At 35.0% G+C, this 22170-nt stretch overlaps 2 protein-coding genes across 8 annotated transcripts in view; both read left to right on the forward strand.

Moving 5' to 3' along the window:
- The first annotated feature begins 4545 nt into the window (after window positions 1–4545).
- On the forward strand, window positions 4546–7800 carry LOC109109595 (olfactomedin-like protein 3). The gene is made up of 3 exons (XM_042715285.1): window positions 4546–5149; window positions 5585–5870; window positions 6585–7800. Exons 1-3 carry the CDS (start codon window positions 5039–5041, stop codon window positions 7352–7354), a joined length of 1167 nt encoding a protein of 388 aa, XP_042571219.1. The 5' UTR covers window positions 4546–5038; the 3' UTR covers window positions 7355–7800.
- Window positions 7801–8350: 550 nt separating this feature from the next.
- The window catches only part of LOC109109596 (liprin-beta-2-like), a 50996-nt gene continuing 37176 nt past the window's right edge, over window positions 8351–22170 (forward strand). For 5 of the 7 annotated variants that reach the window (XM_042715288.1, XM_042715286.1, XM_042715292.1 and 2 more), the window contains exons 1-3: window positions 8351–8441; window positions 16775–16882; window positions 19633–19838. In XM_042715288.1, coding sequence (XP_042571222.1) covers window positions 16819–16882; window positions 19633–19838 — 270 coding nt within the window. In that variant the 5' untranslated portion in view covers window positions 8351–8441; window positions 16775–16818. Of the gene's footprint in view, window positions 8442–15145; window positions 15317–16774; window positions 16883–19632; window positions 19839–22170 lie in introns of those variants that run through there. The other 2 variants (XM_042715290.1, XM_042715287.1) reach the window with 2 other exon arrangements.

The raw sequence follows: 22170 nt of genomic DNA on the forward strand, positions 1-22170 counted from the left end.
AGAAAATTATACTGATTTTTATGTACTTTCATATGACTGTGTTGGGTAAGGTGACCAGATATCCACATTTTTCCATAATCAACTAAACAACACAATTATATTTGCTGAAAGCACATACTTTGTGCTCAAATAAATGAGCATAAAATGCAAAACAATAAACCTAATTATGGATATTGAAGATCCGCTTCCAAAAGCACACACATAAAATAACATTTAAAAAGTAAAAACAAAAGTTGTAATTACTGTATATTCATAGTTTGTAATAATAAAAAAATTAAAAAACTTAAATATAATTAGAAAGTGTTAAATATTTGTTAAATACAGTTTATCATGTGTTTTCTAATATATTTATTTACTTTTTTTAAGGTCACAATTTTGTTGTGATACTGTTTGCTATTTTTGTAATGATGTCTTTGCTATTTGCATTGGTTACTATTTACTATTTTGACCCCCAGATATCATAATTATTATTAAAAATAAATAAATAAAAACCAAACGCATACGAAAATGAATTGTGCCCATTTTCTGAATTCATTCATTGTTTTTCAGTGATATTTTGACCACTGAATTTGCATTTTCATCACTGGCTTCCATTTCTGGTCACCCTGTTGGGTTGCTTTTTGATGTCCAATGTAAAATCTGGTTCCTAACAGTAACACACACACGCACACACAAATTATAAAACATGGGTTAAAACAATTATAAGAATGTTGATTAACAAGGATATGGCAGAATTTGCACAAGCGTGGGTGTGTGTTCTGTTTTATCCTCCTGTCAGATTCCTTTAAGGGTGTCTCTATCTATCATATCCATCTGCATAACACGGATCAGGTTTCAGCAAGACCACCAAAACACTTAGAGTATGTGATGGTGCATAATACAGTATATCAGCTTGGGAATGTCACCAGATGTCAGGGTGATCCAACTCATAAAGATATATATTACATTATTTAGCATTTTTGTAATTTTAATGTAACATTTTTTTTATTGTATTTACATTTTCTTTAAATCTGTTTTTTTTTCATGCTTTTAATTGTGGTGTTTTTTTTGAGCCCCCAGTATGTGTGCACAACACACACTTTAGTAGATCACATGAATATTCAAAACATTGTATACATTAAAGTGGAATAAACAGACTGCTTGGTTTCCCACTAAGTCCCAATGTGCAAGACAGAATGTTTCAATGGTGATTAATTTTCTCCAGTACAAGCTCAGAAGAAAGACATTCAGGTCTCTATTCTCAAAGCATGTTTAATAAACACTGCAAGGCTAAGCAAGTGCAATCACCAAAACAAAGATTTCAACAACTAGTCACAGAAAACATCAAACAGAAGACATTGGCGACAAGGTCAGTAAATGCAAACAATTCTTATTTCAGACAAAGCAAGGAGTCAAATGAGCCTTAACAATAGCACAATCTATTAGTGCAAAATAACAGATTAGTGACAAGTAACATACACTGAATAAGAAGTTACATTTCAAAGTTACATTTAGAATAACATTTTAAGCCTCAGACAGGACAATAGCCATGTGTCCAAAAATCTAAACGACTCTAATATGATGTTTAGCGTTTCAAATATCAAAGAGCTGCTTTGATAACATTCCCAGGAGGTGGCAAGGCAATAAAGGCTGAATAAAACCAGTCCAAGAATAGAGCCTTGAGGGATCCCTAATGTTATAGTTGTTCCAGCTAAGCAAAAAACCTTGATTGAAGCAACGAATACCCAGTGTCTGGTTTCTCCTCAAAGTACAGTACTAATAAGGCAAGACGTTGTGTAACTTCCAAAGAAAAACAGACATACAGTATTAGGGTCTATTCACACAGAACTCCTACACCTTTATATATTCACAATCTTATGCTTAATTTCATGTATATCATTTGATTTGGTAACTTATGTTTATTGTGAATCAAGTAATCTCTACACCTCTAACAATGCTGTACTACTGTTTTCAAACAGGTTTCGGAACATTGGAGTGAGTGTCATGTTCTGTTTCCAAACACTCCCTTTGTCTGTGATTGGTTGAAAAGACAGACAGTTCCGCCCATAAACACACTCCAATAGTTAAGCATTCTGGTCATAATTTTCAAACTAACAGAGCAATGTTTTGTTAGCTTAAAATACTTTTGGGGGAAATGAAGCTAGACATGGATTAAGAATAGCTGAGAAGGTATTATAACTGAAAAAAAAAACTTACACTTTACCTATATATTTGAATCTGTTCTACTGAAGGACAGCGTTGATGTCTGTTTACTCTGTGCATTCAGAGTTTTTCTTCCTGGTTAACTGAAAATGTTCAAAAATTAAAGTGAATGTGAATAACACCAGTTAAAAAAAAAAGTTATTTAAAAAATAGTGCCTTTACAACATCTTATTTAGCCAGTATGTGTAGTTTAAAAGCCCCATGCAACATTGCAACTAAGAAATATTCTCAGAACTTTGGCTAACATCCTGGCAGGTTTCTCTCCAACTTTTTAACAGATGTTCTTCTAGTAATATTAACAGAACCTTCATTCAGTGTTATCTGAACTTTATTTATGTTCTCAAAATGTTAGCACATAAAAAATGGTTATACATTGTTCGTGGAATGTTTTATTTCTGAAATATTTTAGATGTATATTTATGTAGAATTTTTTACAAATGTTATTGACCTTCAGAGAACATTCAAAAGTAACATTTCCAACATTTGCAAAATGATTATATGAAATGTTCTCAACATATGCATAAAAATGTTCAGAGAACATCAGAAATAACATTTTCATAGCTTGATGGAAACGTTTGCAAAATATTGTTTAAAAAAAAAATTGTTAGTTAGGATTATAGCATGCCTATGCCAGTATCTACAGTCTTTTTATATCTGCTCAGTTTTTTTCTGCTTGACACAAAGGATGCAATTCTGCTTGACACAAAGGATGCAATTCTATCAGGAATAATAAATTAGTGCTTTGAAGTTTCCTGTCAAAGTCATGAATGGGTTGTTGCCTATGTAGTTCTAAACAGCTGGGAGGTGGTAGGGATAAAACCCTAAAAAAAGATGAGAGGGAATTATGGAAGTGTGTCAGAGGGTTGGCTCAGTTGTGGAGACTGTATGGGGACCAGGCATGCCCTCATTTGGTGGTAGAAGGAATGTTTGGGTCTGCTAGTGTATTGTCTGATATTTATGAACATATTTACCTTTTCACACTTATTAATTTGTGTATAAAAGTTCAACTATAGAGAGAAGCACATTCATTTCTAGTCATTTACCTTTTGAATTTTAGGGATGTGTTGTTTTATACTGTATGCAGCCTTTTGTGTAAGTAACCATTAGCACTAGATGCAACTCTCCAAAGCAGAGATGGTTGTAAGCTCAGAGAAAACTAGAGATTATTATAAGCGTTTATGGGCTTTAGATAGGGACACAAAGTCACTGATGATGAGATGATGTTAAACTCATTCAGGATTGGAAGAGACGATACGTTCCGCTAATGGAACCTTTGATGAGGGGTTTTGTCTCGCTTTGCTGGGTTAGAGTTCAGTCACCAGCCACTTAGAGATTGTTAATAATGGAAGTACATTGGGACAAGGTGTGCCAAAGTAGGCCTAATTTTAAAATTATTTTAATTACATTTTTTTAAAAACACAAAACTAAAGTAAATATAGTTTTATTTATATAGATTTATTGTTGTTTGTTGCTGTTGTTGTTGTTGTTGTTGTTGATTTTCTCTTCATGTACAGTATTTGCAGTGTGCTTTACTTTAGTAAATCAAGTTCTTGAATTTGCAGAGTTTTGACTGAATCAGGCCACAAAATTTCCACATCAAATGTTTCTGCATCATTTGAGCCTGTCGCTTTCCCTTTGCTGTGTTTTCTTTGACCACTAAAAATGTACCCACAGCAAATTAATGAAGCAAATATAAAGAAGATTTGATCTGATACTGTAGTTAATGCAAAAGGCATGTTTTGTGATTTCTATTTAAGACATAATTTTGAATGATGCCATTACCAGCCTAAATAACTGACTAGGGGAATTTGGGCCAGCGGTGTCAGGAGCATATAAACATCTAAAGGGAAAATGCTGAATTTCAGATAATCACTGAAAAACCAGAGATGCTGGAAAACGGATATATCTCTAATCTGTGTAAACACACTCTCATTGTCTTTGCAAACAAAATCAACAATGGACACATGTGAATCCTGTTCCCAGAGTTCACATTGTTGTTTTTGTCTTAAGGCGCCATCTGATGGACAAACAGAATCACCAAGTTACAATTTCTCTTGGAGGTGCAACTATTTGAAAAGAATCTAGCAATATTTTAATGCTAAATATTTTTTTGTTTTACTGATGGAAATCAAATCAGTTTATTGTTTTGACTGTAGGACCAATTCAAATAAAATTATTTAATTTGTTAATTTTTTTAATGAATTAGTGAATTAGTCAAACTCCTTACAGTAATTCAGGTTTTGGATCAAAATAAATAGATGAATTTACCACTGATTCTGTATTTTTAAGACAAACCACAAAGTTCCTTTGAGCTTTGAGAATTATTCCAAGAATAAAGTCATTTTTCCCCCTCATCACTTATTTGGCAGGAAAATGTCTGCTTGTGTGCCAAAATTGAAGTTATTTTGGACAGCCAGACTGACTGAAGCTCCTGAAGGTGTCCTGATGTGTTTCCGGTTCTCAAATTTCCAACTTGACCTCTTTAAAGGCTAATGGACAAATTGAAGGGGAGACAGGCAAGTATGGTGTATATTATACTCTAAATATGCAAACATTTGAATAGTATGATCTGCAGAGTTGATTTAGCGAGTGAAAGCGTGTCAGGACATCTGGAGTTTATTACGACTAAAAACACAGCTTGTGAAGACCTGCCTTTTCAGCATCTTCCTTCGAATACAGTGCCAGAATTTGAATATCAAACAGCCAGTTGCTTCTGGAACTCCATCTGGCTCCATTTTACCAGACTGACATTAGATAAGAAGGGAGTTTTCTCGGTTTTATTATATAACATAAACTAAACAAGACAAGAAAGAAATCAAAGGTGAAAATATACATCATGCTTTTGTCTTTGGTAACTGTATTTCTTTTGCTTGGAACGGGACAAGCTCAGAGGACAACTCCTGATTATATTATGGAATATTTTCAGAGACAACTTCAGCAGCTGGAGGTAAGACATTTTTTCTTAAGATTTTGTGGCCAAAAACATTTGTTCTTTTGCATGATTTAACAGAAACAATGTAATATTTTATTATATGATTTTAGCTTATGAGCTAAACATTCAGATATAACACTTTTTGGTAAGTTCAATGTGTTCCTGGATCTTTTTTTTTTTCAACATTCCTACAACATAACCTCAATCTAACTCTAAAATAGTCATAAAATCTGAAGAATCTAACAGTTTGATAACACTTGCATGCAGATTCCATAAGCCTAATTAGGGGTTCAAGGTTTAGCTGGTAATGCTAAACACAATTTATAGCAAGCAACATATAGTGCAACATTTAAAATATATTAGATTTTTTATAAGTCATGTTATGTTTTAATTTTGAGTTTCAGTATAGTGTGATCAGTCATATGGTATTTTTGTGCGTTTATTTGAAAAGGACGACTGATCAAATGTGAGCAAGACTTCCAGCACTTCAGTCAAAAGATGTATGACATGTCCAAGGAGATACACAGTGAAACGAGGAAGATGAATGTGCTAAAATCAGAGGTCAAAGGTCACATTGACACCTTCGCTTTGCGTATGGACCGAGTGGAAAGAGATGTGGAATACCTGCATAATAAGATCCCTGACACGGTTCAGGTTGACATTGAGGACTCATTGCTCGAGCACCAAGTGAAAGAAGCCAAACTAAAAAAGACATCTGTAATCCCTAAGGGCAAAGGTAAATAAGATGTTAATTAAGCCCTACAACTTTCATTTTTAAGTCATTTTTTATTGTTAGCACTTATATGTGCATTAAATGTAAAAATTAAAAATTATATACCGTATAAATAATTTGATTGCATTTGAGATGTTTAATTTTTTAATGTCTACAAGAAAGTATGCACCAATATTTCAATTCTATACTATTTTGTCTAAATAAATGAATACGCTAAAAACCAAAACAAATATTTTAAATGCTACAAGTGAATTTAGGCATCACAACATTATGAAAAATGAATATTAATTTTGAGATCTGGTAAAGATTAAGAGTGTTAAATACAGTATTACAGTAATAATGTTAATAAAAGAAATAACTTTAAATGAGTGTTACATGATGGCAAAAGTCATCTAAATGTAAAAATAGAGGAAATGAAATGTGAAATTAAATATTTATTCATCATATTCATTGAATATTCATTCATCAAACAACACTAACACTGGTAAATTCAAATAATCTTTAATATTGCCTCATAATTCATATGGTACCATAGTGCAACTCTATAATAAAGATATAAAGCATGTAAAGTACATAATTACTATATACTAATATATATATATATATATATATATATATATATATAATCATTATAGATAATTATAATATTTACTATATGCTATAGTTGCATAAACTTGATAATTATTTTTTATTTTTTTTTTACCTTGATTCTTCCAGACTGCAGTTCAGAGGTTGTGGGTATCAAGTCTGTCAAAATTGTCAAGAAAGCAGGTGACACCAATGGATCCTGGATGAAGGATCCGACAAAGGGTTCTGCTAAGATTTACTTTTTTAGCGGTACTCGAAACAATACAGTATTAGCATATACCTCTATGAAGACCTTCACTGAACCAAACTCCACCAAAAAAACAGAAGTTATCCGTCTTCCTTTTCCCTGGCATGGAACCGCCCATGTGGTCTACAATGGCTTTGTGTACTACCACAACGCAGACACCAACAATGAGATCCTGAAGGTCCACCTCGGCAATCGTACAGTGGCTGATCGGTTGCTGCTCCCTGGAGCCGGTCGGATGCCGGCATATTCCCTCAATCCTCACACCCTGCTGGACCTCGCCGTAGACGAAATGGGGCTCTGGTCGATCCATGCCGACCCAGACTTCAGCGGCAACTTGGTGATCACCAAGCTGGACCACAGTAGTCTGGCAGTGGAGCACACATGGGATACCAACTGTAATAGCCGTGATGCAGAAGCAGCTTTCATAACCTGTGGCACCTTATATGTGGTCTACAACTCCCACTATGGTGGAAGGTCAAGCATCCAATGCTTGTTTGATATCCATGACACCATCTACACCGAGGGCATCCCTGTGCTTTTCTTCCCAAAGCGTTACACCAGCCACTCCTCTTTGCGTTTCCACCCAAAGGATAAGCAACTGTATGCTTGGGATGATGGTTATCAGACCATCTATAAGTTAGAAATCAAGTAGATATAGGATAGGACAGTTGTATATGGTAGTTACAATGAGGTCCTTTTTCCCGATCACATCTAATCTGCTTGTAATTTAGTGGAAAGCATTTTGTAGTGCACTTTGTAGTTATGCCAGAGTCTGTCATTTCCTGAAAAACAAAGACCTCCTCGGTTCAGTCAGAAAACTGCAACTATCGTATTCTATAATTTGAGACAGTAAAAGATGCTTATCTAACAGCAGTACTCTATAAATAAATAGCATTAAATGAAAAGAATATCTGCAATGCATGTGTCTCTTGAAGAAAATATTTTTTTGCCCTTCAAATTCACTGTATTTCTGAGGTGGAACGGAGATCATGGACTGAAATATTACATTTATAATGTGCTCTGTACAAAGCACAATTTGTGTATTATTTTTATAACATATTTTGGCAATAAATAATCAACTACTATTTAACCATTTAATTAATTTGTACTCAATGAAATACTTCTTGTGGGCTTTTAATTGGGCATTGTTTCCCACCCTTTTTTGATCAGTACATTTTCATGACATTTCTTAGGCTACTTCTGCAAGAATTTAAAAAATATTTTAAGGAGATTGCTAGGGAGGACATATAAATAATTATGCTTATTTATGTACAAAGTCTGCAAACAGATACTATATTCACTAACTAAACGTTACGCGCATGCGCATTTGCACATGCTTTCTGTATTTGTGACCTTGCACAGAAGATGGCGCTTGTATCCTCAGATTTCCACCACCACCTGAATATCCTGTCACTAGTTGTAACCATAGGGTTGTAACAGAGCATATTTGATGTGCTTCTTAAAAGATTACCCCTTGCTACCTATTCTAAATTGAAAGAGTTCCACTATACTTTTCTTCCGCATTATAATGAGGGTTATTTTAGTTTATTTGCACATAATATGGAATTCATTTCGCGATAAGACCCACCTCTTACAGTACGTGACAGATGATTGGTCAGAGGAAATGTCCCTCATATGACTTTTTTATTATATGGAGCAGGGCAGCTCGATGATAACACATGAGGGGGACGCCAGCTGACAGTAGGAGGATTTCAAGTCAGACGGGAATTATACTACAGGTACGTTGATTTTTAAAAAGCATCCTGTCTGCATTGTTTTATTGGTGCAGAATAACTTTTTCATAATTTAAAGCAGTACTGAGTAGTCTTTCCCATGTGTAGAGTCATAAAAAATATCAAGAAAGTTTAGGTGCAGTAACGTTCCTCGTAAAAATAATAATAATAATAATAATAATAATAATAATAATAATAATATATATATATATATAATTAAAATCAAGTTAATTTTATAATTTATTGCACTGTATTACTATTATTGGTATATTTAAGTATTTGTGTGTATTATAAAGAATCAGAATTTCCTGAGATTTTGCAAAATATGCTTAACATGAATAAAAATATATGTCAGTATATGTCAAAAAAGTTTATATTAATATTGTGTATATATACATAATATATAATGAAAATGTAATTAAATATATTACATCTAATGAATACACACACACATATGCTATAGCTAATATGATGACTAGCTAAAGTTTAATATCTAATGCAAAAATATATAGCCTAGTGTAGTTGCGTAGATATTAATTTCTATTTAACATTTTCTTGTATTCATTATTCACATTATTTTATGGTATGGTAGGATGAACAGTCTCAGATGAGCCATTATTTGACTGTATATTCTCAAAACATTCTGCTACTTGCATTATATTGCAGTGAAGCCTATTATAGTTATTGTCTCTGCCTGTTGCTCTTCATTGCCCATGTTTGTTTTACTGCCAGTTTTTATTATAGAGTATAAAGCCTCTTCCTTCAGTACTGACCCCATTGGGCTCAGTGAGCAGTCAAACTATGTGCTGCAATGGAGATTCTACTTGGTAATGACTGTGGGGTTCAACAAAGTGTCTGTGAAGATCATGTGCTTAGAGAAAAAGAGTCTTTTTTATTTGTCCACTTTCCCTGGTTTGTGAAAATACAGTTGTATTGCTCTTTGATGACACCATTGTAGAATGGTTGCCAAATTAAAGCATTTAGAAAGAGAGTTTAATATCTTATAGATGAAATTTTAAATGTTATAGTGTTTGTTTAAAGGACAATGTTTTGAGATTTAGAGGAAGATCAATGAGTATTGCTTACAGATTAACAGTTTTTAGCATTTAGCAGTGTGTTCATTTCCTGTCAGAGTGAATTCAAAGCAAGATGTTGATTTTTGGTTGATTTTTTGTTCATGGTGGCAAGGTTGAACACGAGTAGTTGTTTATGAGAACAGGTGAAGGAGAACATCCATATGGTTGTTGTGAACAGACACATAGCCCTCAGGCTCTTCTGCTGTGTGATTACGGTGAGCTTATTTCCACAGAGGTGCACATACATGTCCCGACTGACCAGTTTTACCACAACCGTTTCATTCCCAGAATGATCATTTGAAAATTGTAGTTATTTTCTCACTGAGATCAACAGAGATAGTTCACTCAAAAATAAAAACTTTTTTTTCCCTGTGTTGACTTACTTTCTTCTGCAAAAGAAGATATTTTGAAGAACATTTTTGTCCATGCAATGAATGTCAATGGGAACCAAAACAATTCAATACCCCAATGACTTTCATTGAATGGATAATAATACACTGAGTCATATCTTTTTTGTGTTCTACAGAATTAAGAAATTAAGGTTTGGAATGATGTGAGGGTGAGAAAATAATGCCAGAGTTTTCATTCCATCAAATATGCCACCTAATGCTTTGCAATCCTCAGTGTGCTTTTGTATTTTGAGGCCCCTTGGAGGCTTGTAAAGTTAAATACAGTTTAATAAGCATCTAAAAGTGCTTATCACTCATTTCAGCTGTCACTCTTTGAGCTACTTACATGAATTGTCTTGTCACTCATTGATTTTGACGTGTCCATCCTCTAGGTTTAGGAATGGATATCCAATTCCTAGTTACATCTTGTACAAAACACTGTAACCAAATGATTTCCATGACGTTCCAGTTCTTAAACATCTGCAGTTGGCACCTGACGTTGTGTAAACCCCATTCTGTGGACTGAGATAGAGAGCGATGGAGATCCCATGCAATATGCATTGGGCGGTATTGATGTCAAGGACCTGTAGGACAGAGCCGTGATGTTTTGCCCCATGAGCAGGGCTTTCCTGTGCCGAGCGGCTCACTGACATTTTCAAGGGCCTCGGTACCACAGTCGAATGCACCTGCTCAGGACTGACATTTCTCTTGTTACTGCGGAGGAGTGCAGCATTCGAGCCAGCTGCAAACGCATCCGCTCCAGTGAGTAGAGCTTGGAGCCGGCCAGGGGTTGAGCCCGAATCAAACTTACAACCGCCTACACTGAGCCATGAATCATTCTGAGAATGGTGGTCCATGCGTGTAATATCAGAGCTGTTTTGATCTCTTGAACGTTCTGATGTTAATATGTGTGGAAGTGTTATGTGGAAACTTCTTTATTAATGCGATAAAGCGTCCTCTTAGTTTTCTGCTTGATCACGCTACTCCGCCTGTAGTGTGCACTGTAAAAAATTATTTTAGAAGATTATCAGAGTACTTAATACTATTTCGGTCTTTTTATACTTCAAAAGTTTGTTTGTAATGTATTGTTACTTGCCGTTTCTTTGTAAGGAGGCCCAAAGCTTTTCTCTCTGTCTGTCTCTCTCTCCATATATATATGTGTGTGAATATATATATATATATATATATATATATATATATATATATATATATATATATATATATATAATTATCATATATATATAAAAATTACCATTTTAAACGCTGTTTGGGAATAAGAAACATTTATGGAGCAGTTCATGTCAGATTTTGTTGCTGATTGTTTGTGAGCACACACTTTCATCTATGATAAACCAATGGTAAACAAGACCAACCCACCTAATTATCAAACAAGAGACAGAAATGTAAGAATAAATAGAAAAATAAATAATGCGGTCATAGCTGTATCACATAAAGAAATATAAAAATACAATTAAAAAATGCTGTTAAAATAAGTAAAAATGATAATAAATAAAGGGTGGGAAAGTAGCCTAATACAAAAATTAATTCAGGACTAAATTTAATACAAAAATGATAGTTTTGATGTTGTTATATATTTATTTATAGTTTTTTGCAGTTTGAAGTTTAGTCCTCCATATCTTTGTAATTATTTGTAAACTTTTCTAACAGTTTCTGAGTGAAGATTGTATCAAGGGAAATCTACACCAATTATTGTTTTTCTTTTTTTTCAGTGTAGTCATACGGTGCTGCAACTCTATCTCCTTGTTATTTGAACCGGGTTTGTTGTGGATGACTTAACATGTATGAAAAGTAACCTGTATCAAGAAGGTAGAGCTTGCGGCGATTACCTGTTAGATTTACCCAAAATGAGTTATATTTTATGTTTAACCACTAAAGAGACATCAGAGCCAGTGGCAAATGTCAGAATGACTAGCCGAGTTGAGACTGCTCTAGGCAGATACATGAGCACTGAGCTCCCGCTGATCATGTGGAGCTGATCGTCTCCGAAATTGGCGAAACACATTTTTAAATACACGCTGTCTTTATAAATAAAACGCAGATTTGAGTTTTAAACAACTACATTCTCACCTGAAAATACTTTTAAAACTACGTTTCATAACACAATAACTGTAATATTTTAAAAATGATCAGAATAAATGGTGGTTGAAATCACAATGCTGCCTGAACTCAAACAATCAGCATGTTTAGCGCAGAAAGTCCCGCCCCCGAAAGTTCTGGACCTTTGAAAAAGTACTTCCTCGCGAGCAGGGACTTTCTGAGGGGCATTTTTATACCTGGAACTTTAGATCCTGGTCCCTGCGGTGGAAACACACCGAGTACCAGCTCCAAGTCCCTAGTTCCAGGGTAAAGTTCCAGCAGTGGAAACGCGGCTAATGAGGCCTTGTGTCAGCCACTGCATTTGAACTGCACTACAGGTCACCTTTCCACCATTATATTGTGTTTAATCAAGGGATGCGCGGTGGCCACGCGACATGTCACCCCGTCAGCTGCTTACTGAACACACAAACGCGTCGTGATGGTTTAATGTAGAGTGCTGAGTGGGGACAACTAAGCTGTTTGAGGACTGCTGCCTTTGATGTTCTCATTTTAAGCTGTGTTGACGTGCTGGGTTTATTGGTTTGACACCTAATGCTGATGCCACTTCCTCCCGCTGCAGTATTTCTGCCCAAGGCTGCTTACAGTAAGTGTTGATTTTGCTTTTACTGTACATAGAGGAATTTTTAAACAACATGGAAAATACTCCTATGGAATGGCTTCTATCTATCTATCTATCTATCTATCTATCTATCTATCTATTTAATATAAATTTTATATACACTACTGTTTTGAAAGAATTCTCTTCTGCTCACCAAGGCTGCTTTTGTTTGATCAAAAATAAAGTAAAAAAAGTAATATTGTGCAGTATTATTAAAATTGTTTATTTATGTTTTCCATTTGAAAATAAATAAATGTAATTTATTCCTGCGATGGCAAATCTGAATTATCAGCAGTCATTACTCCAATGTTCAGTGTCACATGATCCTTTAGAAATCATTAAAATATGCTGATTTGTAACATTATGAATGTATTCACTGTCACTTTTGATCAATTTAATTTATCCTTGCTGAATAAAAAAATAATAATTTCTGACATATTGTAATAATAAACAAAAATATTACTGCCCCCAAACTTTTGAACAGTAGTGTACAATAATATTTTAACATTTAATGGGAACTGTTTTTACAGTAGGATAACTTATCAAAATTAAAAAAATAAGCCTTTCCTCAAATGTAGTTATTTATATATAATTGTATTTAAAAATTGTCCTGCATAATACAGCAAATTTAGAGTTAAATAAGTGATAGCCTAGGTAGAAATTTGATGTATGATTTACTGTTCAGGTTTACTTATGATTACTCATTAATGCATCCACCCCAAACATGTTCATCACAATTTTCCTGCATTTTAGTAAGGGATAACCTTGGATGAGCCTGTTCAACACTAACTGCAGCGTAGCTCCAAAATACAGGGACTTTCCACATTAGCTTCTGTTTGCAAATCTAAACATCCTGGAGTAAATTAAGTAGAACGTTACAGTTTGCTTTTTGGCACCAGATGCGGGGCTCAGAGTCTCTGACAGTTTTTAATCCCATGATGAATAGCAGTAGCTTGTTAAAACGCAATAAGAGAATTAGTGTGCTTGTTTGGTTTCACAATATATCAAAGGATTTTGGAACCAACGGGTCTATAGATTCTTGAAGTGTCTGCTTGTAAGTGATATCTAAAGCAAATACTTGAGTATTGTCGAAACCTGTCACATGTCAAAGTAAAGCAAACCACACTAGACCTGAGAGTCTCACTAGGTGAATCTCTTGAAAACAAATCCAGGTCATATTTAATCCTTGAAACAAAGATAAATAAACAAATGGTTTTCATGGGAAAAACGTTTACTTGAGAAGGTTTTTTTCATTGTGACATTATTTTCATAACAAGTATATTTCCCCTTAAAGTGCCCCATTATGCCATTTTTACAGTTCCTAATGTTGTTTTGGGAGTCTCCTACAATAGGATTACATGCATGCAAGGTCAAAAAAATGCTTTCGTTTTCTCAAAATATGCATTTAATATCTCCTAATTTTTAGCAATTCTCAAACAATTAATTCGAAGCAGTTCAAAGATTCAGTCTCTCTAAATGCCTCCTTTCCGTGAGCCTGCTCTGCTCTGATTGGTCAGATGGCCTAGTCGGTTGTGATTGGTCTATGGCGTACAGCCGTGTCGGAAACGATACACCTATTTCAATAGTTCTGTATTTTGAACGCTCTATAGAAAATATAAACATCTATTATTTTTCATACTCACAGGTTGTGATTCAGCTGGTCCAAATAAACAGCAAGTGTTTTGTGAATCCTCCGTTGAACTCCCCAAAAATTTGAGAAACAGTCGTCAGTAGAATGGCGTGTTTGTGGGCGGGGTCAAGTTGTTCGCGGCCGGCCAACGTAGAACATAGGCGCGCATTATGCAAATGTGTTACCCCTTGATGTGTAGCGGTCACGGAAGTGGGATTCGAATTACTAATGACTCGTCGATTCTTTATTTTGGGAGACAATAACTTTATTTATTGTACACTTTCAGCTTTACAACTTTGCAGATCGCTTACATTCACATACAGCTACGTTACACACTGCATGAAAGGCGATATTGGAAATGGCATTATTGGGGCACTTTAAAATGTGTCTGGCCATTATGAAGTATATAGTTGCTGTTTTTTGTTTTTGTGAGTGTGAGTTGTGCTTGCAAGAGCTGTGAAAACATTACCACCATAAGGCAGATTACTATGGTATTCTGGGTCGTTGCTTACTGACCCAAGTCAAAATAGCCCACTGGCAAGTCTGTATGATATTCTGGTCTCTAGATATAACTCTTGTCCCTCGTTCAATCTTAGTCTATTGCTATTATATATTAGTAGAGTGAAGGACGCTCCAGTTGAATGGGATCAGGCTCAATACCTTCATTAAAAATCAGTGTTCCCCCTATTAAAGCCTCCTTGTGAATAACCTGTGGTTTTGGATGGCCTTGCAATCTCTGTGAGAAACAGTGTGAACGGAAATATTCAGACTGCAGTTGTTGGGTTTGGGCAGAAAAAGCCATTTTGTGTAACCCAAGGTCCCGTCGTTTACAAGTTTCTCTGTTTGTGTTTGCTTTATCAAGGTTTTGTAAATACAGAGGATGTAAGCAACCAGGGACTTGAAGAGTGTTTGGCATGTGACTTGTGTGATGTCACCAATCATTACTGAGATTGCATCGGCGTTCAGTCACCCGCTCGGTCTTGACTCTGGGTGGCATATATCAGAATCACTGAGAGGAGTGGCTTGTGTTGGAATGTGTCCACACTGATAGAAACAACACTGACTTAATGGTGAGTAACCTTCCAGAACTTGTATTGCTTTTCAGTTAATCAGTCATTTTAATTGCCTGAAATTGCTGAGTTTGTGGGTCAGATAAGAGTGCCTGGTCTTCTGTAGTGGGTCAGGCATTTAAAAATGGTTGTTATTTCTCATTAATCTCAGGACATTGAGGGGTTGTTTATTTATTAGCACAGAAATGAACAAACCTGCAGATCATTGGACATAAAGCGAGAACGCAAATGGTAAAACTTGTTTTGTGAGACTTAACAATAGAAGCACATTTCTGTGCCCTACACACTGCATCATCTTATAATAAGTGAAGAGGGGCGAAAAAGCCTCATCAGTGTGATCAAATCAAAGACGTGACTCCTTTTTTAGGGTAGATAGCACATGACAGAAAGCCTACACACCCTTATCTGCTTGAATAATTGGGGGTGTGTGCAGAGGTTGTACTGGATTTTCCATTTTTGCTGGTATTAAAAAGCATGCTCTCGTCTCTTCTCGTCATTTAACTGAAGGCTTTACTTCTAAAAACTGTAAATTTAACAGTATTTTACTGTAAAAAATGACATGAAATGTCCAGTTCTATCAGTTTTTCCCTGTATGTAGTACGGGAACTTACTGTTAACCTATTAACTTTTTTTCCCCGTAGTGTTTTAACAATATTTTACAGTTAAAATTACACAATTTTTTTGCATTGTGTAAAAGATGCTGCAAATCTGTGTGATGCACTAGGAAACCTTTGCCTCACATGAAATTCCCAATTATGTGGATTCCTATTGAAATGTCTGTATTTCACTTGCAAAAATTTGACAAAAAATGGTAAATGTGAGAGCACCTCTACTGTGAGGCGGAAACAGGCTTTAATAATTTAGAGCCGCCTGTTTGTGTTTGCTTATGTGTGTGAGCCTAAATATATGTATGAATGTGTGTATTACACATGCCACATGGCATGACAATAGGGTGAAACTTGACCCTGACAGGTTTAATTATTCTCAAATTTCCCTCCATCACTGAGGTTCCACAGGGAGAAAGTCAACCTGCCACGGGATATGTCAAGGCAGAGAGTCAGGGGTTAATGCTTGGGAAAACACTAGCTCTTAATATGGAGACCATTTTATCCTGTAGCTTCAGAGAGCTTGCAATCAAACACGTACATAATGTTTTAGTGGCATTTTCTAAATATAGCCTTCTAATAGTGGACAATATGATTTGTATTTAGATGCTGTTGTAAACCACATTTACTCAAGGGAATGTATGTAATGTCAAGTTACGTTACAGTACAGGAAGGCTTATAAGGTCTTAAACACACCAAGCTGCTACTTGCCGTCAGATGAGATTCATAGTATTGGTTAACACACAAGATTAATTTTTTTACTCCACCCTCAATTTCGAAATACACTTTCCCAGCAACTGTAATTGTGACTTTTATTCATTATGTTGCATAATTACATGACACATTTTTGCAGGTCAGTGAGAAGCAAACCAGCAGATGCAGTAGACGGCTGGCGCCATGGCCTCAGATGCAAGTCACATGTTAGAAGCAGCCTTGGAACAAATGGATGATATTATTGCTGGTAAGACTTTAATTTAGCTTCAAGCTGATTTGAAATCCTCCTGATGAACTTGTGCATGGATCACATTCTTCCAAATAGCAATGATCTGGTCCATAATTATGTCCATTGCTTTTTTACTGAAGAACAAACAGGATATTTCAAAATAGCAATTGTATTTTCTCAGAAAAATGGGTCAGGTTAAAGGTAATTTTGCAGTCTGTTTCTGACTGGCTGCTTTACAGGAAGCGATCAGATAAGGCTCTGCTCCTATACAATGTTATTTCATCATATCTCTACAGCAGATAAATGTTAAAACACATTAATCTATTAATCAAGCTACATAATGAGCCAGTTTTGGAGGGGAAACTCTTAACAGGGCTGGGTAAGGAGAGAATGTGGGGCTGTGTGGCCCCTCAAGCAAGTTCAGCGATTGCAAAGATGATTTAACTAATCTGTGATAAACACTATTTATTCAGTTACATAACCTACGGTCACACTAGCATTAACTTTTAGGCAAAACAATGTTGGCTTGCTTACATTTAATGTGGGATAAAAAGAGCAAAATAAAAAGTGATCTAAAAAACAAAGGCTCGTATTTCTAATTTAGTCAGTAAGATTATTTATTTATTGAAAGAAAGAAATTAGTTATTTTATGAAGCAAGGGTATATTGAATTGATCATCAATAAGTGACAGTAAAGACATTTATAATGTTATAAAATTCAGTTTAAATTTTAATTTCAAATAGATGTTATTCTTTTGAATGTTGGATTCATCAAAGAATCCTGGAGAAAATAAATCAACATTAATAATAATAATAAATGTTTCTTGAGCATCAAATCAGCATATTAGAATGATTTCTGAAGGATAAAGAGTAATGATGCTTAAAAGTCCATTTTATCAATATATTTAAATAGAAAACAGTTATTTTAATTTGTAATAATATTTCATAATATTAGTGTTTTTTTAATGTTTTTAATCTAATAAATGCAGCCTTGGAGAGCATAAGAGACTTCTTTCAAAAAACATTTTAAAAAATCCTAAAACATAAATATCCTATAAAATCCTATAAAATACTATGTGTTTATTTAATATATAAACCATTTTATTGCATTTACGGTTAAAATATAATGAGATATGTTATCATAATGTAAACTTATTTTTACCGTGTTATAACATTTTGCATACCACACATGGTCTATTAGCTGTGTAGTCCTGCAAGTCATGACTTATAATTGTCCTGAATGAAGGCTACATGTGCCAAATATTGCACATTCAGGACTTCAAAATAGCACAGGCTTATAAATCAATTGCTTATGAATTTAAATCATATGAAACCATTAATGTTTAGTAATCAGATGTCATACCATGCGCCTAATCCTGGATCTAGACTTTAAATGAGTGTCTGTCTGTGTGTCTTTAGAATAGGAGGGTGTGATAAGAGATGACCACAGGCATGTTGTGTCTCTTTGGTTCTGCTGTGTGAACTGACTCATGACAATGTAGAAGTGTTGTTATAAGAGTTGCTCAAAGTTCTTGAAATGCCTCCACCTACTGGTAACAGTTGGAACATCTCGATTCCGATAAACTCAACTCAACTCAACTTTATTGACATTCTTCCAAATACACAGTATACAGAAGAGCGAAATGTCGTTTCTGACGGACCAAGGTGCAAGACATTGACAAAACAAGTATACGCACGTGTTCATGACAACAGGAATTTAAACATAAGAGCACATTAAACATATCATAACAAGAGCAATACAGCAACATGACAAGAGGTAGGAAAGTGAAATTGTAGTAATGTGAAAATGTAAAGATGTAATGTAATGTAAAGATAGCTTTATTTTATCTTATTTTGTTTTACAGCTGAAATTGCATTGTTACTAGGGCATCCCTCCATGCACAGCTTGTTTCAGCAACTAGCACAACACCCCCACTCCTCCATTAAAGCAACCAATAAGGTCATTTCATGCCTTCAATTAAGCAAAACACTTGCACCTGAATGCACAAATTATGCATTTGTATAAACAGTTGTACATTTGTCTCACATTCTTTGCATGCATACAAGAAGCATTTCTTTGCATTGTTCTCATTACTCTTAGCACCACTTTAGTACACCCACTGAGGTGGTCCTCACTGCAGAACACAAGATCCAGGGGGCATGGTTGGATACAGATCCAACTCCACCTTACATATACCTAAACCTACCCATCTCCACCCCCTGATCCCTAAACCCACCCATCTCCACCAAAAAGCTATTAATCTCAACTCCTCCAGATGTGGATCCAACCACGCCCCCTGGATCTTGTGTTCTGCAGTGAGGGGCTACTGCACCCACTCCTAATGGTTTCCAGATGTTCCTGTAAATTAGTTTTGTCTCATTCCATAGTATCCAGATGGGGACGATGGAACTGTTGTGTTAGGTGATGTAGGCAACACGTGGCTGCAGTGGTGTGGGGGATGATGGTTATTATGATGTGATGATATATGACATGGCGTGATGGTGCATCTCCCCTGCTCTCTTACTATTTGTTTTTCCTCTTGAGTCACTTTTTGCCCTAGCTGTACCATAGATTATATCTTTTCTCATCCTTTTTGATACTATGTTACAATAAAAAAACATGACAAGAAAAAAAAGGAATGGATTTTAAAAATGTGCTAGATTTGAACCTGTGTCACCCATACAGTATGAGCGTACTGTATGCCCACTAATCCAAAGATCAAACCTCTTCTATATTAAATTTAGTTAATATCATATTTCTGTCCGCAGGTTCCAAGGCTGTGGTGGGGTTCAGTAATGGGCTGTATGATCTGGGCACTCCTGTGAGTTCCGGGCCCCTGCCGGTTCTCCAGCTGGCTGAGGAGCTGAGACTGGCACTGGAGCTGCAGGTCGGGGACAAGGACCGCAACTCACTGCGCTCCCAGCTGCCCTGCACCACTGCACAGACCCTCATGGACTGGCTGGAGAAAGGATCGGTGAGGCACTTTAAACTGAAAGCCTCAGATGATAAATGTTTTGGAAACAAAATTTCTTTAATGTAAATGTGGTGTCAGGATTAAAAGCATCAAAAAGACCCTGCAAGTGTTAAGACTAGGGATGTAATGATTAAGCCATTTGAAAATCGATTCAAATATGTGACGATTCAAATCGGTTGAGATGCTAAACAAATCGCGGTTCAATTAGGGGTAGGAGTTTATATGAATGTATGTCCGAGGGGAACTTACTGTCTTTAGGTAATTTTTATTTTCATCTTGCCTCTGTATAATGCATATTAAAGTTCATAGGTGCAGCGCTGCTTTGTTTACAGTGGAAACCAAGGAAATGCTTTAAGCGCCACCTGCTGGCAGAGAGTGAATCTGCGTCTCATTCAGCTCGTCTGCTGTTTGTTTCATGCAGATATTTTTTATTTATCCTTTTACAAAACTGAAGTCAAATCATTCTGTTTTTGCTTCAAATTTCGAAATTATATAATCTTATTTAGATTAAAAGCTGCTCATGTTGCATGTATGCAGCATCTTTGTTTGGATCATGATTAAAATGCAGTGGTTGCCTCTCATTTTAAATGGAAAGAGCACAGACAAAGCCTTATTTTGTTTATATGAAGAGATTTCTTTTATTTATGTTACTTATTTATTTGATTTGGGGCTTGTTTTAAAATTTCAATTTAGTAATGCTTTTTTGTTAATTACATTTGCATGTATGCATTTTGGATCATGATTAAAATGCAGTGGTGCCTCTCATTTTTAATGGATAGAGGCACAGGACAAGCCTATTTTGTTTTATATGAAAATTATTTTATGTGTACTTATTATTTGTTTGCTTGTTTAAATTTTTCAATTAGTTTTGTTTAATTTACGATTATTAGTTTTGTTAATTACATTTACAAGACACTTTTATCCAAAGCAACTTACAAATGAGGACAATAGAAGTAATCAAAACCAACAAAAGAGCAATAATATATAAGTGCTATATTAGTATATTATTATAGTGTTATATTTCAATTTCACAAAGAAATGTGCAGCATTTTGTCCAAGCAATAATAAAAGGACACATTTCATTTATAATCTCATTTTGTTAGAAAAAAAAAATTGTTAATTGAATCGAATCATGAATTGAGTGAATCGTTACATCCCTAGTTAAGACTATTCAATAAGCAGCTATACTTTTCTCACTCTCCTTTTTGTTCCAAACTAGTTTTTTATTTATTCAGTGGAACACAAAAGTAGAATAAAAAATAACAAAGATATAAACAAAGGAGGAAAAAAACCTACAGTAAAGCTTTCACAAAGGTGGTCCATATACAATGTTGTTTTAAGTAGTATTTTAAATTAGCTTTTATTTGTATGTTTTCAGTTTTCATTTTACTTTTAGTTACACAAATGAATTTATAAATTAACACATACATCTTCAAAAAATATTTTTACTAGTTAACAATAAGAACAGTGTGTGCATATGACTTGTGCACTATATTCTTAGTCCTCTTTAGTCATTTAATCTCTTTGTGTGAAGAACAATTTGAAATCATTAATGACTAAAATCACTATTCACTGAAAATCTTCCCCTCTAGTGAGCTGTTCACTTAAGAACCATTGCAACTCAAGGTTAGAACTGTGAACCTAATCGATCAATTCATTAAAAAGAATTTACTCAAAAGACAGATTTCATTGATCCAAATGTGGTGAGTACAAGTCTTAAAGGGTTAGTTCACCCAAAAAAAAAAAAAAAAAAAATTCTGTCATTAATTACTCACCCTCATGTCGTTTCAACTCCGTAAGAGCTTTGTTCATCTTCAGAACACAAATTTAGATGTTTTTGATGGAATCTAAGAGCTGTCTGACCCTCCAATAGAGGATTATTAATGACAGAATTTTCATTTTTGGGGTGAACTAACCCTTTAAGAACTATTTTTATGGCGCTTTTTTAAATTGGATCTGTCATTGCATTAAAGAAAGAGCTGCTTGAAGAATCTTCAAAAAAAAAAAATTCTTATGTGTTCCAATGAAAAAAATAACAGCTTACAGGGTTGAAACAACATGAGTAAATAATGAGAATTATGATCTTTTTCAGTTTTGAGTGAACTATACCTTTAAGTAGAGACTCTTGCCTAATACAGAGTCATATCTCATGTGTCCCGGAGGCAGTTTCTGGCCCAGCATTTGTGTGCATATGCTTGTACTGTATGTTGCTTGGATGTTTTTAAAAGAGACATGTGAAGCTGTGCTTCCTGCCTCTCTCCCTCTCTTCCCTTCATATCCCTCTCTCCATGCAGTCTTTATCTCCTTTCTATTTGCTCAGCATTTAAAAAGA

This window comes from Cyprinus carpio, chromosome A25 (genome assembly GCF_018340385.1).
Source record: "Cyprinus carpio isolate SPL01 chromosome A25, ASM1834038v1, whole genome shotgun sequence".
Classification (NCBI taxonomy): Eukaryota; Metazoa; Chordata; class Actinopteri; order Cypriniformes; family Cyprinidae; genus Cyprinus; species Cyprinus carpio.

Coding starts and splice junctions, on each gene's coding strand:
- LOC109109595 (XM_042715285.1), top strand. CDS start 5,039: ATGCTTTTGTCTTTGGTAACTGTATTTCTTTTGCTTGGAACGGGACAA. Junction 5,150..5,584: donor GACAACTTCAGCAGCTGGAG/GTAAGACATTTT, acceptor TTTATTTGAAAA/GGACGACTGATCAAATGTGA. Junction 5,871..6,584: donor TGTAATCCCTAAGGGCAAAG/GTAAATAAGATG, acceptor TGATTCTTCCAG/ACTGCAGTTCAGAGGTTGTG.